We start from the raw sequence: 17,504 nt of genomic DNA on the forward strand, positions 1-17,504 counted from the left end.
CCAATGGCATCTTCCAGAGCATCCCCATCCCCCGTTCCCCAGTACGACCCCAGTACCCCCCCCAATCCCCTCCCCCATTGCACCCCCAGGCCCCTGTACACCCTCCAGTGCACCCCCCCCCATCCACACCCCCCCACTCCCCATCGCACCCCCAGTACCCCCCCCCATTGCATCCCAGTACCCCCCCCATTGAACCCCCCCCCCCATGGCATCCTCCAGTGCCTCCTGCCATCCCACCCCCCCCCATCGCACCACGGAACCCCCCCATTGCACCCCAGTACCCCCCCATTGCACCCCAGTATCCCCCCCCCAATACCCTCCCCATTGCACCCCCAGACCCCAGTGCACACCCCCCCCATTCCACCCCAGTACCCCCCCCATTGCACCCCAGTACCTCCCCCATTGACCCCCCCCCCATCGCACCCCAGTACCCCCCCCCCCCCATTGCACCCCAGTACACTCCCCCGTTTGAAACCCCCCCCTCCCATCCCAATGGCATCTTCCAGAGCATCCCCATCCCATCCCCATTGCACCCCAGTACCCCCCCCATTGCATCCCAGTATCCCCCCCAATCCCCTCCCCATTGCACCCCCAGGCCCCAGTGCACCCCCCCCATCCCACCCCCCCCATCCCATCCCATCCCCATCCCCCCCCCCCCTCCAGGCCCCATTGAACCCCCCCCCCCATGGCACCCTCCAGTGCACCCCCCCCATCCCATCGCACCCCAGTATCCCCCCATTGCACCCCCCCCATCCCACCCTCATCCCACCCCCCAGGCCCCACTGAACCCCCCCCCCCCCATGGCATCCTCCAGTGGCCCCCCCCATCCCACACCCCCCCCTCCATTGCACCCCCAGTACCCCCCTCATTGCACCCCCCCCATCCCATCTCCATTGCACCCCAGTACTCCGCCCCATTGCATCCCAGTACCCCCCCATTGCACCCCAGAACCCCCCCCCATTACACCCCCCTCCAATCCCATCCCCATCCCCCCCCCCTCCCCGCTGCCACCCACCCCCAGGCCCCATTGCATCCTCCAGTGCCCCCCCTTATCCCCCATCTTACCCCCCCTGCCCCCATTGCATCCCCTCTGCACCCCCCCCATTCTGCCCCCCATCCCACCCCCACTGCACCCCACTGCATGTTCTGTGCCCCACTGCAAACCCCCCCCCCCACTGCATGCACTGCACGCCTCTGCCCCACTGCACCCCCCCCATAGCACTCCCCCCCCACACACACTTGCACCCCACACTGCATGTGCTGTGACCCACTGTGCCCCACTGCATGCCTCTGCCCCACTGCACCCCCCCCACAGCACCCCCCCCCACACACTGCACCCCACTGCATCCCACACTGCATGTGCTGTGACCCACTGCACCCCACTGCATGCCTCTGCCCCTCTGCACCCCCCCCATAGCACACACACACACACACACACTCTGCACCCCACTGCATCCCACACTGCATGTGCTGTGCCCCGCTGCACCCCCCCACTGCATGCACTGCACCCCACTGCATGTGCTGTGCCCCACTGTACCCCACTGCATGTGCTGTGACCTGCTGTGCCCCACTGCACCCCACACTGCACCCTCCTGCTGCATCCACTGCACGTGTTGTGACACACTGCACACCCCCCCCATGCATGCACTGCACCCCACTGTGTCCCACTGCACCCCACTGCATGCCTCTGCCCCACTGCCCCCCATAGCACCCCCCATTGCACCCCACTGCATGAGTTTTGACCCACTGCACCCCATATGGCACCCCTTCCCCACACACTGCACCCTATTGCATGCACTGCACCCCACTGCATGTGCTGTGCCCCACTGTGCCCCACTGCACACGCCCCCCCCACTGCATGCACTGCACCCCACTGCATGTGCTGTGCCCCGCTGTACCCCCACTGCACCCCACTGCATGCACTGCACCCCACTGCATGTGCTGTGCCCCACTGTACCCCCACTGCAACCCACTGCACCCCGCTGCATGTGCTGTGCCCCACTGTACCCCACTGTACCCACCCACTGCACCCCACTGCACCCCCCCCGCATGCACTGCACCCCACTGCATGTGCTGTGCCCCACTGTACCCCCACTGCAACCCACTGCATGTGTTGTGCCCCACTGCGCCCCACTGCACCCCCCCCATACTGCATGCACTGCACCCCCCCTCTGTGTGCACTGCACCCCACTGCACCCCACTGCATGCCTCTGCCCCACTGCCCCCCTATAGCATCCCCCTGCACCCCACTGCGTGCCCTGCACCCTACTGCATGCCTCCGACCCACTGCTCCCCCTATGGCCCCCGCCTTCCTGCCCCCTCACTGCTCCCCCCCCCATCACACCCCCTCCTGCCCCACAACTGCACCCCCACTGCCCCCCCCCAGCCCCATCACGACCCTGGGCCCGCACACGTGTGTGCGTTGCACGAGGACCGCGTGTCGCACGTGGGTGGCTCCCCCTTCCCCCACTGCCTCCCTGGGATTTTTGGGGGGACCCCCTGTGTCAGGGGGGTTGGGGGGGGCCACCCAGGCATCTGATGACACCCCCCCCCCGGGATTTTGGGGGGACACCTGTGTCTGGGGGGGGGGGGGGGGGCAGGCATCCGGTGACCCCTCCCAGGGATTTGGGGGGGGGGGGGGGGAGATGGACATCCCTATATGCAGGAGGGGGAAGGGAAGGGGATGGGGGGGGGGGGGGGGAATGGGACCCAGGCATCCTCCCCCCTGTGCCCCACATGTGTGGGGGTACCGGGGGGGGGGGGGGGGGGAAGGGGGTATGGGGTGCAGGGGAGCCAGGGCTTCCTGCTGGACCCCCACGCGACCCCTCTCCCTCCCCCCAACCCCCAACCCCCCCCCAGTGCAGGCAGGGTGCAGGCAGGACGATGCGTGAGATGCTGCCCATGCCGTGGTGCAGGCAGGGTGCAGGCAGGGGTGCAGGCAGGGTGATGTCCCAGGTGATTCCCACCCTGACCTGCAGGCAGGGTGCAGGCAGGACGATGTCCTGAGGCCCTGCCTGTCCCATGTCACAGGCAGGGTGCAGGCAGGGTGATGTGTGAGGTGCTGCCCACCCTGGGGTGCAGGCAGGACGATGTCCTGAGGTCCTGCCCGTCCCATGGTGCAGGCAGGGTGCAGGCAGGACGATGTGTGAGGTGCTGCCCACCCCGTGGTGCAGGCAGGGTGCAGGCAGGGTGATGTCCTGAGGTTCTGCTGACCCCATGTCACAGGCAGGGTGCAGGCAGGGTGCAGGCAGGACGATGTGTGAGGTGCTGCCCACCCCTTGGTGCAGGCAGGGTGCAGGCAGGGTGATCTCCCAAGTGATTCCCACCCTGACCTGCAGGCAGGGTGCAGGCAGGACGATGTCCTGAGGCCCTGCCTGTCCCATGTCACAGGCAGGGTGCAGGCAGGGTGCAGGCAGGATGATGTCCTGAGGTCCTGCCCGTCCCATGGTGCAGGCAGGGTGCAGGCAGGGTGATGTCCTGAGGCCCTGCCTGTCCCATGTCACAGGCAGGGTGCAGGCAGGACGATGTGTGAGGTGCTGCCCACCCTGTGGTGCAGGCAGGGTGATGTCCTGAGGCCCTGGCCGATGTCCCACAGCAGGCAGGGTGCAGGCAGGGTGCAGGCAGGGTGATCTCCCAAGTGATTCCCACCCTGACTTGCAGGCAGGGTGCAGGCAGGACGATGCCCTGAGGTCCTGCCCGTCCCATGTCACAGGCAGGGTGCAGGCAGGACGATGTGTGAGGTGCTGCCCACCCCGTGGTGCAGGCAGGGTGCAGGCAGGACGATGTCCTGAGGTCCTGCCCATCCCATGTCACAGGCAGGGTGCAGGCAGGGTGATGTCCTGAGGTCCTGCCCGTCCCATGTCACAGGCAGGGTGCAGGCAGGGTGCAGGCAGGGTGATGTGTGAGGTGCTGCCCACCCCTTGGTGCAGGCAGGGTGCAGGCAGGGTGCAATGTCCCAAGTGATTCCCACCCTGACTTGCAGGCAGGGTGCAGGCAGGATGATGTCCTGAGGTTCTGCTGACCCCATGTCACAGGCAGGGTGCAGGCAGGGTGCAGGCAGGACGATGTCCAGATGCTCTGCTGACCCCATGTCACAGGCAGGGTGCAGGCAGGGTGCAGGCAGGACGATGTGTGAGGTGCTGCCCACCCCTTGGTGCAGGCAGGGTGCAGGCAGGGTGATGTCCCAAGTGATTCCCACCCTGACTTGCAGGCAGGGTGCAGGCAGGACGATGTCCTGAGGCCCTGCCTGTCCCATGTCACAGGCAGGGTGCAGGCAGGATGATGTCCAGATGCTCTGCTGACCCCATGTCACAGGCAGGGTGCAGGCAGGGTGCAGGCAGGGTGATGTGTGAGGTGCTGCCCACCCCGTGGTGCAGGCAGGGTGCAGGCAGGGTGATGTCCTGACGCCTTTGCCCCGTCCAATGTCCCAGGCAGGGCGCCGGCAGGATGATGTGCGAGGTGCTGCCCACCATCAGCGAGGATGCCCGGCGGGGCTCGGGGTGCCCCGAGGAGCCGGGGCTGGAGCAGCTGATGGTGCAGATGCTGCGGGAGCGGGAGCGGCTCCTGGAGACCCTGCGCGACACCCAGGAGGGACTGGCCACCGCCCAGCTCCGCCTGCGGGACCTGGCCCACGAGAAGGACTCGCTCCAGCGCCAGCTCACCAGCGCCCTGCCGCAGGTGGGAGGGGCCTAAAGGGGCGTGGCTGGAGGGGGCGTGGCTTGAGAGGGCGGGGTTGGAGTGGGAGGGGCGAGGGGAGGGGGTCTGGGAAGGGGAGAGTTAAGGGAATGGAGTGGGGAGAGTTGAGGAGATGGGGTGGGAAGGGTTAAGGGGAGGGGGCGTGGCTTAGAGTGGGCGTGGTTTAGATGGGAAGGGGCCTAAAGGGGTGGGGCTGGAGGGGGTGGGGCTTGGGAGGGCGGGGCTGGAGCGGGAGGGGTGAGGGGAGGGGTCTGGGGTGGGGAAAGTTAAGGGGATAGGGCACAGAGAACTAAAAAGGGGCGTGGTTTGGTTGGGTGTGGCTTAGAGGGGGAGTGGCTTGAATGGGGAGAGGCCTAAATGGGTGGGGCAAAACTGGGCGGGGCTTGGGAGGGCGGGGCTGGAGCAGGAGGGGCGAGGGGAGGGGTCTGGGAAGGGAAGAGTTAAGGGGATGGGGTGGGAAGAGTTAAGGGGAGGGGGCGTGGTTAAGATGGGGGCGTGGCTTAAAGCGGGCGTGGCTTTAAAGGGTGTGGCCAGGGGGGCGTGGTTTATGCGGGGAGGGGCCTAAATGGGTGGGGGTTTGAGGGGGCGGGGCAAGAGGAGGAGGGGCCTGGGAGAGATGAGTAGTGGGCGTGGCTTCGTGGTGGGCGTGGCTGTGGGCTGGGAAGAGCCTGGGTGGGCGGGGCTTGGGGGGGGGGGGGGGGGGCTGTGATGGAGTGTGTGTCCCTGCCCCCACATCCCCCCGTGTCCCCCCCGTCCCCACATCCCCCCATATCCCCCCATGTCCCCGTGCCCCCCACATCCCCCCGTCCCCCCATATCCTGATGTCCCCCCCATGTCCCCCCACATCCCCCCGTGTCCCCCACATCCCCCTGTCCCCGTGTCCCCCCGTATCCTGATGTCCCCCCCACGTCTCCCCATGTTCCCCCCGTGTCCCCCACATCCCCCCGTCCCTGTGTCCCCCATGTCCCCCGTGTCCCCCACTTTCCTGCCCCCTCTACGTCCCCCCGTGTCCCCATGTCCCTGTCCCCCCCATGTCCCCCACATTCCTGTGTCCCCCACATCCCCCCGTGTCCCCCCCCCCATCCCCCATATCCTCCCATGTCCCCCCCCCCATCCCCGTGTCCCCCCATGTCCCCCCATGTCCTCTTGTCCCCCATGCCCCCTCGGGTCCCCCTATGTCCCTGTGTCCCCCCCGTGTCCTCCCATGTTCCCCACATGTCCCCCACGTCCCCCATCTACCCCCATGTCCCCCCATGTCCCCGTGTCCCCCCATCTCCCCCACATCCCCCCGTGTCCCCCCCACCTTCCCTGTGTCCCCCCATGTCCCCCGTGTCCCCAATGTCCCCCCGCTGTCCCCAGGAGTTCGCGGCGCTGACCAAGGAGCTCAACGTCTGCCGGGAGCAGCTGCTGGAGCGGGAGGAGGAGATCGCCGAGCTCAAGGCCGAGCGCAACAACACCCGGGTGAGGCCACCACTGCCCCCCGTCACCCCGTCACCCCCGTCACCCCCTCACCATGGACCCATGGACCCACCTCCCCATGGCCCAGCTGCTGCTGGAGCACCCCGAGTGCCTGGTGTCCCCATATCCCAGCTTCTGATGGAGAACCTCAAGAGCTTCATGTCCTCCATGTCCCCATACTGGAACATCTCAAGAGCCTGGTGTCCCCATGTCCCTGCGTCCCCATGTCCCTGTCTCCCAGTTTCTGATGGAGAACCTCAAGAGCCTCATGTCCTCCATGTCCCCATACTGGAACATCTCAAGAGCCTGGTGTCCCCATGTCCCTGCGTCCCCATGTCCCTGTCTCCCAGTTTCTGATGGAGAACCTCAAGAGCCTCATGTCCTCCATGTCCCCATACTGGAACATCTCAAGAGCCTGGTGTCCCCATGTCCCTGTGTCCCCATGTCCCTGTCTCCCAGTTTCTGATGGAGAACCTCAAGAGCCTCATGTCCTCCATGTCCCCATACTGGAACATCTCAAGAGCCTGGTGTCCCCATGTCCCTGTGTCCCCGTGTCCCTGTCTCCCAGTTTCTGATGGAGAACCTCAAGAGCCTCATGTCCTCCGTGTCCCCATACTGGAACATCTCAAGAGCCTGGTGTCCCCATGTCCCCGTGTCCCCATGTCCCTGTGTCCCTGTTTCTGATGGAGAACCTCAAGAGCCTCATGTCCTCCATGTCCCCATACTGGAACATCTCAAGAGCCTGGTGTCCCCATGTCCCCGTGTCCCCATGTCCCTGTGTCCCTGTTTCTGATGGAGAACCTCAAGAGCCTCATGTCCTCCATGTCCCCATACTGGAACATCTCAAGAGCCTGGTGTCCCCATGTCCCCGTGTCCCCATGTCCCTGTGTCCCTGTTTCTGATGGAGAACCTCAAGAGCCTCATGTCCTCCATGTCCCCATACTGGAACATCTCAAGAGCCTGGTGTCCCCATGTCCCTGCGTCCCCATGTCCCTGTGTCCCTGTTTCTGATGGAGAACCTCAAGAGCCTCATGTCCTCCATGTCCCCATACTGGAACATCTCAAGAGCCTGGTGTCCCCATGTCCCCGTGTCCCCATGTCCCTGTGTCCCTGTTTCTGATGGAGAACCTCAAGAGCCTCATGTCCTCCATGTCCCCATACTGGAACATCTCAAGAGCCTGGTGTCTCCATGTCCCCGTGTCCCCATGTCCCTGTGTCCCTGTTTCTGATGGAGAACCTCAAGAGCTTCATGTCCTTCATGTCCCCATACTGGAACATCTCAAGAGCCTGGTGTCCCCATGTCCCTGTGTCCCCATGTCCCTGTGTCCCAGCTTCTGCTGGAGAACCTCAACTATCTGATGTCCCTCATGTTGCCATGTCCCCAGCTGTTCCTGGAGCACTCCATGTCCCAGCTTCTGATGGAGAACCTCAAAAGCCTGATGTCCCCATTGTCCCCAACTTCTCCTGGAGCACCTCGAGTGCCTGATGTCTCCCATGTCCCCATTGTCCTCAGCTTCTCCTGGAGCACCTGGAGTGCCTGGTGTCCCGCCACGAGCGGTCCCTGAGGATGACGGTGGTCAAGCGCCAGGCTCAGTCCCCTGCCGGGGTCTCCTCTGAGGTCGAGGTCCTCAAAGCCCTCAAGTCCCTCTTTGAGCACCACAAGGCCCTCGATGAGAAGGTGGGTGCTGGTGGTGGGGGGGCATGGGTGCTCTTGAAGGGATCTCAGGGGGTTCCTAGGGTGACATGGTGGGACTTGGTGGTACCCAAGGGTGTTGCAGGGGGTTCTGGGGTGACCTTGTGGGATCTGGTGGTCCCATTAAGAACTTGGTGGTGCTCAAGGGTGTCTCAGAGGTCCCAGGTGGCTCCAGGGGTGACCTGGTGGTCCCATGAGGGACCTGGTGGCCCCCAAGAGGGTCTTAGAGCTCCCAGAGGGCAACTGGGTGACCTGGTGGTCCCATGAGGGACCTGGTGGTGCCCAGGGAGGTCTCAGGGGGTTTCCGGGGTGGGACCTGTTGGTCCTATGAGGGGACCTGGTGGTGGCCAAGGGGACCTCAGGGGTCACAGGGGGCTCCTGGGGTGACCTGGTGGTGCCCAAGGGTGTCTCAGGGACGTTTTGGGGTAACCCAGGACATCTGGGTGGTCCCATGGGACTTGGGGGACACCACGAGTTGTTGGGGTGACCCAAGGAGTTCCTGGTGGGACTCAAGGGGACCTGGGGATGGTCCAGGAGGGAGGTCCAGGAGGTCCAAGGAAGGATTCTAGAGAAGCTGGTGGACCCCCAAGGGGTCCTTGACCAATCCTGGTGGGTTTGGGGGACCCCAGGAGGGTCCTGGGGGCACCCAAGGGTTCTGGGGGGGCAGGGCGTGGGTCACCCCTCATTGTCCCCAGCAGGTTCGGGAGCGGCTGCGGGTGGCTCTGGAGAGGGTGGCCGTCCTTGAGGAGGAGCTGGAGGTCTCCAACCAGGAGGTGGGTGACGCCATGGGGCGGGTGACACCGTGGGGTGGGTGACACCAGAGATTGTGTGTCCCCATGATGCGGTGTCCCCATGATGAGTTGTCCCCATGGATGGGTGTCCCCATGATGTGATGTCCCTATGGGTTGGGTGTCCCTATGGGTTGAGTGTCCCCATGGATGGGTGTCCCCATGATGTGGTGTCCCCATGGATGGTGTATCCCATGACGTGATGTCCCCATGATGTGTTGTCTCCATGGATGGGTGTCCCCATGATGTGATGTCCCTGTGGATGGGTGTCCCCATGGATGGTGTACCCCATGACGTGATGTCCCCATGGATGCATGTCCCCATGACGTGATGTCCCCATGGATGGTTGTCCCTATGGATGATGTCCCCATGACGTGATGTACCCATGATGTGATGTCCCCATGGAGTGGTGTCCCCTTGACCTGGTGTCCCCATGACAAGGTGTCCCCATGAGTGATGTCCCCATGGATGGTGTCCCCATGACATGATTGTCCCCATGGATGATGTCCCCATAACATGGTGTCCCCATGGATGGATGTCCCCATGAGTGATGTCCCCATGGATGGGTGTCCCCATGACGTGATGTCCCATGGATGGATGTCCCCATGAGTGATGTCCCCATGATGAGGTGTCCCCATGGGGGGTGTCCATCCCCATGGGGGGGGTGACCTCCCTCCATGTCCCCCCCCAGTCCCTGTCCCTGCGGGAGCAGCTCTCCCGGCGACGCTCGGGCCTGGAGGACACGCCCAGTGACGGGGACACTCCGGTATGAGGGGTCAGGGGTCATGGTCGGGGTCATGGGGTCAAGGGTCATCGGGTAAAGGGTCACAGGGTCAAGGGGTCAGAGGTCATGCCCTCTAGAAGGCATCGCCTGGGGGAGGGGGAAGGCCATGGGTGGAAGGGTTGGGGTCAAGGGTCATGGTCGGGGTCAAGGGTCATGGGGTCAAGGTTCATAAGGTCAAGGGTCATGAGGTCAAAGGGTCAGAGGTCATGTCCTCTAGAAGGCATCGTCTGGGGGAGGGGGAAGGCCATGGGTGGAAGGGTTGGGGTTAAGGGTCATGGTTGGGGTCAAGGGTCATGGGGTCAATGGTCATGGGTCAAGGGTCATGGGGTCAAGGGGTCAGAGGTCATGCCCTCTACAAGGCATTGCCTGGGGGAGGGGGAAGGCCATGGGTGGAAGGGTTGGGGTTGGGGTCAAGGGTCATGGTTGGGGTCAAGGGTCATGGGGTCAATGGTCATGGGGTCAAGGGGTCAGAGGTCATGCCCTCCACAAGACATCGCCTGCGGGAGGGGGAAGGCCATGGGTGGAAGGGTTGGGGTTGGGGTCAAGGGTCATGGTCGGGGTCACAGGTCATGGGGTCAAGGGTCATGAGGTCAAGGGGTCAGAGGTCATGCCCTCTACAAGGCATTGCCTGGGGGAGGGGGAAGGCCGTGGGTGGAAGGGTTGGGGTTGGGGCTGGGGTGTTGGGGGTGGGTCAAAGGTCAGGGGTCAAAGGTCATGGGTGAAAGATCAGGGGTCAAAGGTGTCCTTCCCCCTCCCCACAGGGCACCCCCGAGGGCCGTCGGCGCGAGGCGGAGCTGGAGGCCTCACTGTGCCGGCAGCGAGCCATGGCGGCCCAGCAGCGGGAGAGAGTGGCCGCCCTGTGCCGGCAACTGGGGCGGCTGCAGGAGGAGGCGGCCGGGGCCCAGAGGGAACTGGCCCGGGCCCAGGAGGCGGGAGCCAAGCTCCAGAGGGACCTCAAGGAGGTGGGGGGGGGGACGACAACACACACCCCCAAACTGGGACGGAGGGCACCCCCGGACTGGGAGAGGGGAGGAAGTCCCAAACTGGTGGAAGAAGTGCCAAACTGGGAGGGACTAACCCTAAACTGGGAGGGAGTGGCCACAAAATCGGAGGGAGTAACCCTAAACTGGGGGGAACCCCTACAAACTGGGAGGGAGCAGCCCCAAACTGGGAGGGAATAGCCCCAAACTGGGAGGGATTAGCCCCAAACTGGGAGGGAGTAGACCCAAACTGGGAGGGAACTGGCCCGGGCCCAGGAGGCGGGAGCCAAGCTCCAGAGGGACCTCAAGGAGGTGTGGGGGGGGACACGACACACCCCCCAAACTGGGATGGAGGGCACCCCCGGACTGGGAGAGGGGAGGAAGTCCCAAACTGGTGGAAGAAGTGCCAAACTGGGAGGGACTAGCCCTAAACTGGGAGGGAGTGGCCACAAAATCGGAGGGAGTAGCCCTAAACTTGGGGGAACCCCTACAAACTGGGAGGGAGCAGCCCCAAACTGGGAGGGAATAGTCCCAAACTGGGGGGGATTAGCCCCAAACTGGGAGGGAGTAGACCCAAACTGGGAGGGAACTGGCCCAGGCCCAGGAGGCGGGAGCCAAGCTCCAGAGGGACCTCAAGGAGGTGTGGGGGGGGGACAACACACACCCCCAAACTGGGATGGAGGGTACCCCCAGACTGGGAGAGGGGAGGAAGTCCCAAACTGGTGGAAGAAGTGCCAAACTGGGAGGGACTAGCCGTAAACTGGGAGCAAGTAGCCTCAAAGCAGGATGGAGTAGCCCTAAACTGGGGGGAACCCCTACAAACTGGGAGGGAGCAGCCCCAAACTGGGAGGGAATAGCCCCAAACTGGGGGGGATTAGCCCCAAACTGGGGGGAGAAGTCCCAGACTGGAAGGGAGTAGCCCCAGACTGGAAGGGAGTAGCCCCAAACTGGTCTCCTATCCCTGTCTCCCATCCCATCTCCATTCCATCCCTGTCCCCATCCCATCCTTGTCCCCATCCCATCTCCATCTCCATCTCCATCTCCATCTCCATCTCCATCTCCATCTCATCTCCATCCCATCCCATCCCATCCCTGTCCCCATCCCCATCCCATCTCCATCCTCATCCCATCCTTGTCCCCATCCCATCCCACCCCATCCCTGTCCCCATCCCCATCCCATCTCCATCCTCATCCCATCCTTGTCCCCATCCCATCCCACCCCATCCCTGTCCCCATCCCCATCCCATCTCCATCCTCATCCCATCCTTGTCCCCATCCCATCCCATCCCATCCCTGTCCCCGTCCCCATTCCATCTCCATCCTCATTCCACCCTTGTCCCCATCCCATCCCATCCCTGTCCCATCCCATCTCCATCTCCATCTCCATCTCCATCTCCATCTCCATCCCATCCCATCCCTGTCCCCATCCCATCTCCATCCTCATCCCACCCTTGTCCCCATCCCATCCCATCCCTGTCCCTGTCCCCATCCCATCTCCATCCTCATCCCATCCTTGTCCCCATCCCATCCCATCCCATCCCATCCCATCCCATCCCTGTCCCATCCCATCTCCATCTCCATCTCCATCTCCATCTCCATCTCCATCTCCATCTCCATCTCCATCCCATCCCATCCCATCCCTGTCCCATCCCATCTCCATCTCCATCTCCATCTCCATCCCATCCCACCCCATCCCTGTCCCCATCCCCATCCCCATCCCATCTCCATCCTCATCCCATCCTTGTCCCCATCCCATCCCATCCCATCCCTGTCCCATCCCATCTCCATCTCCATCTCCATCTCCATCTCCATCTCCATCTCCATCTCCATCTCATCTCCATCCCATCCCATCCCATCCCTGTCCCCATCCCATCTCCATCCTCATCCCACCCTTGTCCCCATCCCATCCCATCCCATCCCATCCCATCCCATCCCATCCCATCCCTGTCCCCGTCCCCATTCCATCTCCATCCTCATCCCACCCTTGTCTCCATCCCATCCCATCCCATCCCATCCCTGTCCCCATCCCATCTCCATGCCTTCTCCATCTCCATCCCATACCTGTCCCCATTCCTGTCCCATCTCCATCTCCATCTCCATTTCCATCTCCATCTCCATCTCCATCTCCATCTCCATCTCCATCATCTCCATCTCCATCTATCTCCATCATCTCCATCTCCATCATCTCCATCCCCATCATCTCTATCTCCATCCCCATCTCCATTCCCATCCCATCCTCTCCCTGTCCCCGTCCGGGTGTGCCGTGGGCCGCAGGCGCTGGCGCAGCGGGAGGACATGGAGGAGCGCATCACCACCCTGGAGAAACGCTACTTGAGCGCCCAGCGTGAGGCCACCTCCCTCCACGATGCCAACGACCGCCTGGAGAACGAGCTGGCCAGCAAGGACTCGCTCTACCGCCAGGTGGAGTTGGGGGGGGGACACGGTCCCGGGGCCACCACCCCGGGACACCCACCACCACGGGACACCCCCTGCCCTGGACCACCCACCACCCTGGGAAGACACCACCCGGGAGACTCATCCTGGGAACCCACCACGGGAACCCACCACCTGGGAGACCCACCCTGAGATCCACCACCCTGGGACACCCACCCTGAGAACCCACCACCCTGGGAAGACACCACCCCGGGAGACTCATCCTGGGAACCCACCACGGGAACCCACCACCTGGGAGACCCACCCTGAGATCCACCACCCTGGGACACCCACCTTGGGGCCACCACCCTGAGAACCCACCATCCTGGGGCACCCATCACCTGGGAGAATCACCCTGAGATCCACCACCCTGGGAGAACCACCATGGGAACCCACCACCCTGGGGACCCACCACCTGGGAGACCCATCCTGGGACCCCCATGTCCTACCATGATGTCCCTGTCCCAAAGAGCTCCATGGGGTGATGTCCCCATGACCCACATGATGTCCCCACACCGGGACCTCCATGGGATGATATCTCCATGGTGATGGGCTTGATGGGACATCGCTCCTCCGTTGAGGAACTCCACTGGGTGTTGTCCCCCACTCCATGGCCGTGTCCCCCACCCCGTATCCATCTCTCCCACCCCATGACGATGTCCCCCAACCCCATGGTGATGTCCCCCCGCCCTACGGCCATGTCCCCCTGCCCCACAGAGCGAGGAGAAGGGCCGGCAGCTTCAGGAATGGTTGGAGGACGCCAAGGCCAAGCTTCAGCAGACCCTGCAGAAGGCCGAGACCTTGCCTGAGATCGAAGCCCAGTTGGCCCAGAGGGTGGCGGCCCTCACCAAGGTGGGGGGGTGAGGTCGAGGGGGGGGTGGGGTGTGTGTCTTGGGGGGGGGAGTTCTTGAGGGGCTATGGGGGAGTTTACGGGGGGCTATGGGGCACTGAAGCCCTCACCGAGGTGGGTAGAGGGTCTGAGGAGGGTTCTGGGGGTCCTAAAGGGATCTTGAGGGACCTGGGGGGGGAGTCTTGGGGGGGTTCTTGGAGGGTTCTTGAGGGGCTATGGGGGGGTTTATGGGGGGCTATGGGGCACTGAAGCCCTCATGGAGGTGGGTGGAGGGTCTGGGGAGGGTTCTGGGGGACCTGAAGGGATTTTGAAGGACCTTGGGGGAGGGTCTTGGAGGGCCTGGGGAGGTCCTGGGGGTCGGGGGGGATCCGGGAGGGGGGGTGTTTATGGGGGATCTTGGGCCAACTTGGGAGATGGAGAGGAGGGATCCAGCCCCATGTCCTCATTGGTCTTGGTGTCCCCATCCATCCCCATGTCCTCATGGGTCTCCATGTCCCTGGTGGTCCCCATGTCCACGTCCACCCCCTTGTCCCCATCCATCCCCATGTCCCCGTCCATCCCCATGTCCCTGGTGGTCCCCATGTCCCCGTCCATCCCCATGTCCCCATGTCCCCATATCCCCCCATTGGTCTTGGTGTCCCCATCCATCCCCATGTCCTCATGGGTCTCCATGTCCCTGGTGGTCCCCATGTCCACGTCCACCCCCTTGTCCCCATCCATCCCCATGTCCCTGTTGGTCCCCACGTCCCCGTCCATCCCCATGTCCCCATATCTCCCCATTGGTCTTGGTGTCCCCATCTGTCCCCATGTCCCCATTGGTCCTTATGTGTCTCCGTGTCCCTGGTGGTCCCCATGTCCACATCCATCTCCATGTCCCCCTCCATCCCCATGTCCTCATCCACCCCCATGTCCCTGGTGGTCCCCATGTCCCCGTCCATCCCCATGTCCCCATGTCCCCATATCCCCCCATTGGTCTTGGTGTCCCCCTCCATCCCCATGTCCTCATGGGTCTCCATGTCCCTGGTGGTCCCCATGTCCACGTCCACCCCCTTGTCCCCATCCATCCCCATGTCCCTGTTGGTCCCCACATCCCCGTCCATCCCCATGTCCCCATATCCCCCCATTGGTCTTGGTGTCCCCATCTGTCCCCACGTCCCCATTGGTCCTCATGGGTCTCCATGTCCCTGGTGGTCCCCATGTCCACATCCATCCCCATGTCCTCATCCACCCCCATGTCCCCCTCCATCCCCATGTCCTCATCCACCCCCATGTCCCCATGTCCCCCCCCGATGTCCCCGTGTTCCCAGGCCGAGGAGCGCCACGGGAACTTTGAGGAGCGCCTTCGGCAGCTGGAGGCCCAACTGCAGGAGAAGAACCAGGAACTGCAGCGGGTGAGAGATGGGACCCTCAAATGGGGGTCTTGGGGGGGGGGTGTCACTGGGGGCGCTTGGGATGGGAGGGGGGTGGTTTAGGGTCTTGGGGGGGGGTCACTGGGGTGGTGTGGGGGATATTTTGGGGTGCAGAGGGGTCATGGGGAGTCTTGGGGGGTCATTGGGGGGCTTGGGAGGGGGTGTGGGAGGGTTTAGGGTCTTGGGGGGGTCATTGGGGGGGTCATTGGGGGGGTCATTGGGGGATATATTGGGGTGCAGAGGGGTCATGGGGGGGTTTTGGGGGGGTCACTGGGGGGCTTGAGAGGGGAGTGGGGTGTTTAGGGTCTTGGGGGGTCATTGGGGGGGCTTGGGAGGGCGTGTGGGGTGTTTAGGGTCTTGGGGGGGGTCATTGGGGGGCTCGAGATGGGAGTGGGGGTGTTTAGGGTCTTGGGGGGGTCATTGGGGGGATGGGGGGGTTTAAGGTCTTGGGGGGGGGATCATCGGGGAGGGGGACAGAATTTGGGGTGCAGAGGGCTCTGCAAGGAGCTCAATGGGGGGGGTGGGTGGGGGGGGGCTGGGTAGGGGGGTTGTGCTCCTGTGGGAGGGGGCTGGTTTTGGGGGGGGGGGCTGGGCTGTCAGTGGGGACCCTCCCCCCCTCGATGTTGGGGATACCCCCTCCCAACACCACCCCCCCCCACCCCCCCCCCCCAAAAAACAAGGCTCGTCAGCGGGAGAAGATGAACGATGAGCACAACAAGCGCCTCTCGGAGACGGTCGATCGGCTCCTCTGCGAGTCCAACGAGCGGCTCCAGCTCCACCTCAAGGAGAGGATGGGGGCACTGGAGGAGAAGGTGGGGGGGTCAAGGGGGGGGGGGACACCAAGGTGGGGGGGGGGGCGGGTCCTAAGGGGGAGTCTGGAGGGGTCTTGAGGGGGTCTGAAGGGGGTCTCGGAGGGGTTCTGGGAGGTCTGGAACGGTCCTGGAGGAGAAGAGGGTTGTGGAGGAGAAGGTGGGGGGGGGGGTCGGGGGGGGTCTGGGCGTCTCTGGGGGGGTCCTGGGGGGGTCTGGAATGGTCCTAGAGGAGAAGGAGGGGGGGTCTGGAGGGGTTTAGGGGGGGTCCAGGGGGGTCTGGAGGGGTCTTGAGGGGGTCTGAAGGGGGTCTCGGAGGGGTTCTGGGAGGTCTGGAACGGTTCTGGAGAAGAGGGTTGTGGAGGAGAAGGTGGGGGGGTCTGGGGGGGTCAGGGCATCTCTGGGGGGGTCTGGGGGGGGTCTGGAATGGTCCTAGAGGAGAAGGAGGGGGGGTCTGGAATGGTCCTAGAGGAGAAGGAGGGGGTTCTGGAGGGGTTTAGGGGGGGTCCAGGGGGGTCTGGAGGGGTCTTGAGGGGGTCTGAAGGGGGTCTCGGAGGGGTTCTGGGAGGTCTGGAACGGTTCTGGAGGAGAAGAGGGTTGTGGAGGAGAAGGTGGGGGGGGGGGGTCGGGGGGGGTCTGGGCGTCTCTGGGGGGGTCCTGGGGGGGTCTGGAATGGTCCTAGAGGAGAAGGAGGGGGGGTCTGGAGGGGTTTAGGGGGGGTCCAGGGGGGTCTGGAGGGGTCTTGAGGGGGTCTGAAGGGGGTCTCGGAGGGGTTCTGGGAGGTCTGGAACGGTTCTGGAGAAGAGGGTTGTGGAGGAGAAGGTGGGGGGGTCAGGGGGGGGTCAGGGCATCTCTGGGGGTGTCTGGGGGGGGTCTGGAATGGTCCTAGAGGAGAAGGAGGGGGGGTCTGGAGGGGTTTAGGGGGGGCCTGGGGGAGTCTGGAGGGGTCTTGAGGGGGTCTGAAGGGGTCTCGGAGGGGTTCTGGGAGGTCTGGAACGGTTCTGGAGGAGAAGAGGGTTGTGGAGGAGAAGGTGGGGGGGGGGGGTCGGGGGGGGTCTGGGCGTCTCTGGGGGGGTCCTGGGGGGGTCTGGAATGATCCTAGAGGAGAAGGAGGGGGTTCTGGAGAGGTTTTTGGGGGGCCCAGGGGGGGTTGGAAAAGTCCTGGAGGAGGAGAGGGGTCTGGAGGAGAAGGTTGAGGGGTCTCGGGGGTTCAGGGGGGCTCTGGGGGTGGTCCTGGGGGGTCCTGGGGGGGTCTGGAATGGTCCTAGAGGAGAAGGAGGGGGGGTCTGGAGGGGTTTAGGGGGGGCCTGGGGGAGTCTGGAGGGGTCTTGAGGGGGTCTGAAGGGGTCTCAGAGGGGTTCTGGGAGGTATGGAACAGTCCTGGAGGAGAAGAGGGTTGTGGAGGAGAAGGTGGGGGGGTCAGGGGGGGTCTGGGCATCTCTGGGGGGGTCCTGGGGGGGTCTGGAATGGTCCTAGAGGAGAAGGAGGGGGGGTCTGGAGAGGTTTTGGGGGGGTCCAGGGGGGGGGGTTGGAACAGTCCTGGAGGAGGAGAGGGGTCTGGAGGAGAAGGTTGAGGGGTCTGGGGGGTTCAGGGGGGCTCTGGGG

At 64.1% G+C, this 17,504-nt stretch overlaps 1 protein-coding gene across 1 annotated transcript; it reads left to right on the forward strand.

Annotated features, from left to right (window-relative positions):
* Positions 1-4,446: 4,446 nt before the first annotated feature.
* On the forward strand, positions 4,447-15,902 carry LOC141477821 (liprin-alpha-3-like; the record flags this gene model as incomplete). The annotated part of the gene is given in 10 exon segments (XM_074167009.1): positions 4,447-4,677; positions 6,055-6,156; positions 7,667-7,831; positions 8,545-8,619; positions 9,326-9,436; positions 10,180-10,380; positions 12,673-12,819; positions 13,549-13,683; positions 14,989-15,072; positions 15,771-15,902. Coding segments are annotated over 10 exon segments (1,383 nt in total), but the record flags the coding sequence as incomplete, so codon positions are not given.
* Between the last annotated feature and the right edge of the window lie 1,602 nt (positions 15,903-17,504).

The sequence above is a fragment of the Numenius arquata genome, unplaced genomic scaffold, assembly GCF_964106895.1.
Source record: "Numenius arquata unplaced genomic scaffold, bNumArq3.hap1.1 HAP1_SCAFFOLD_1482, whole genome shotgun sequence".
Classification (NCBI taxonomy): Eukaryota; Metazoa; Chordata; class Aves; order Charadriiformes; family Scolopacidae; genus Numenius; species Numenius arquata.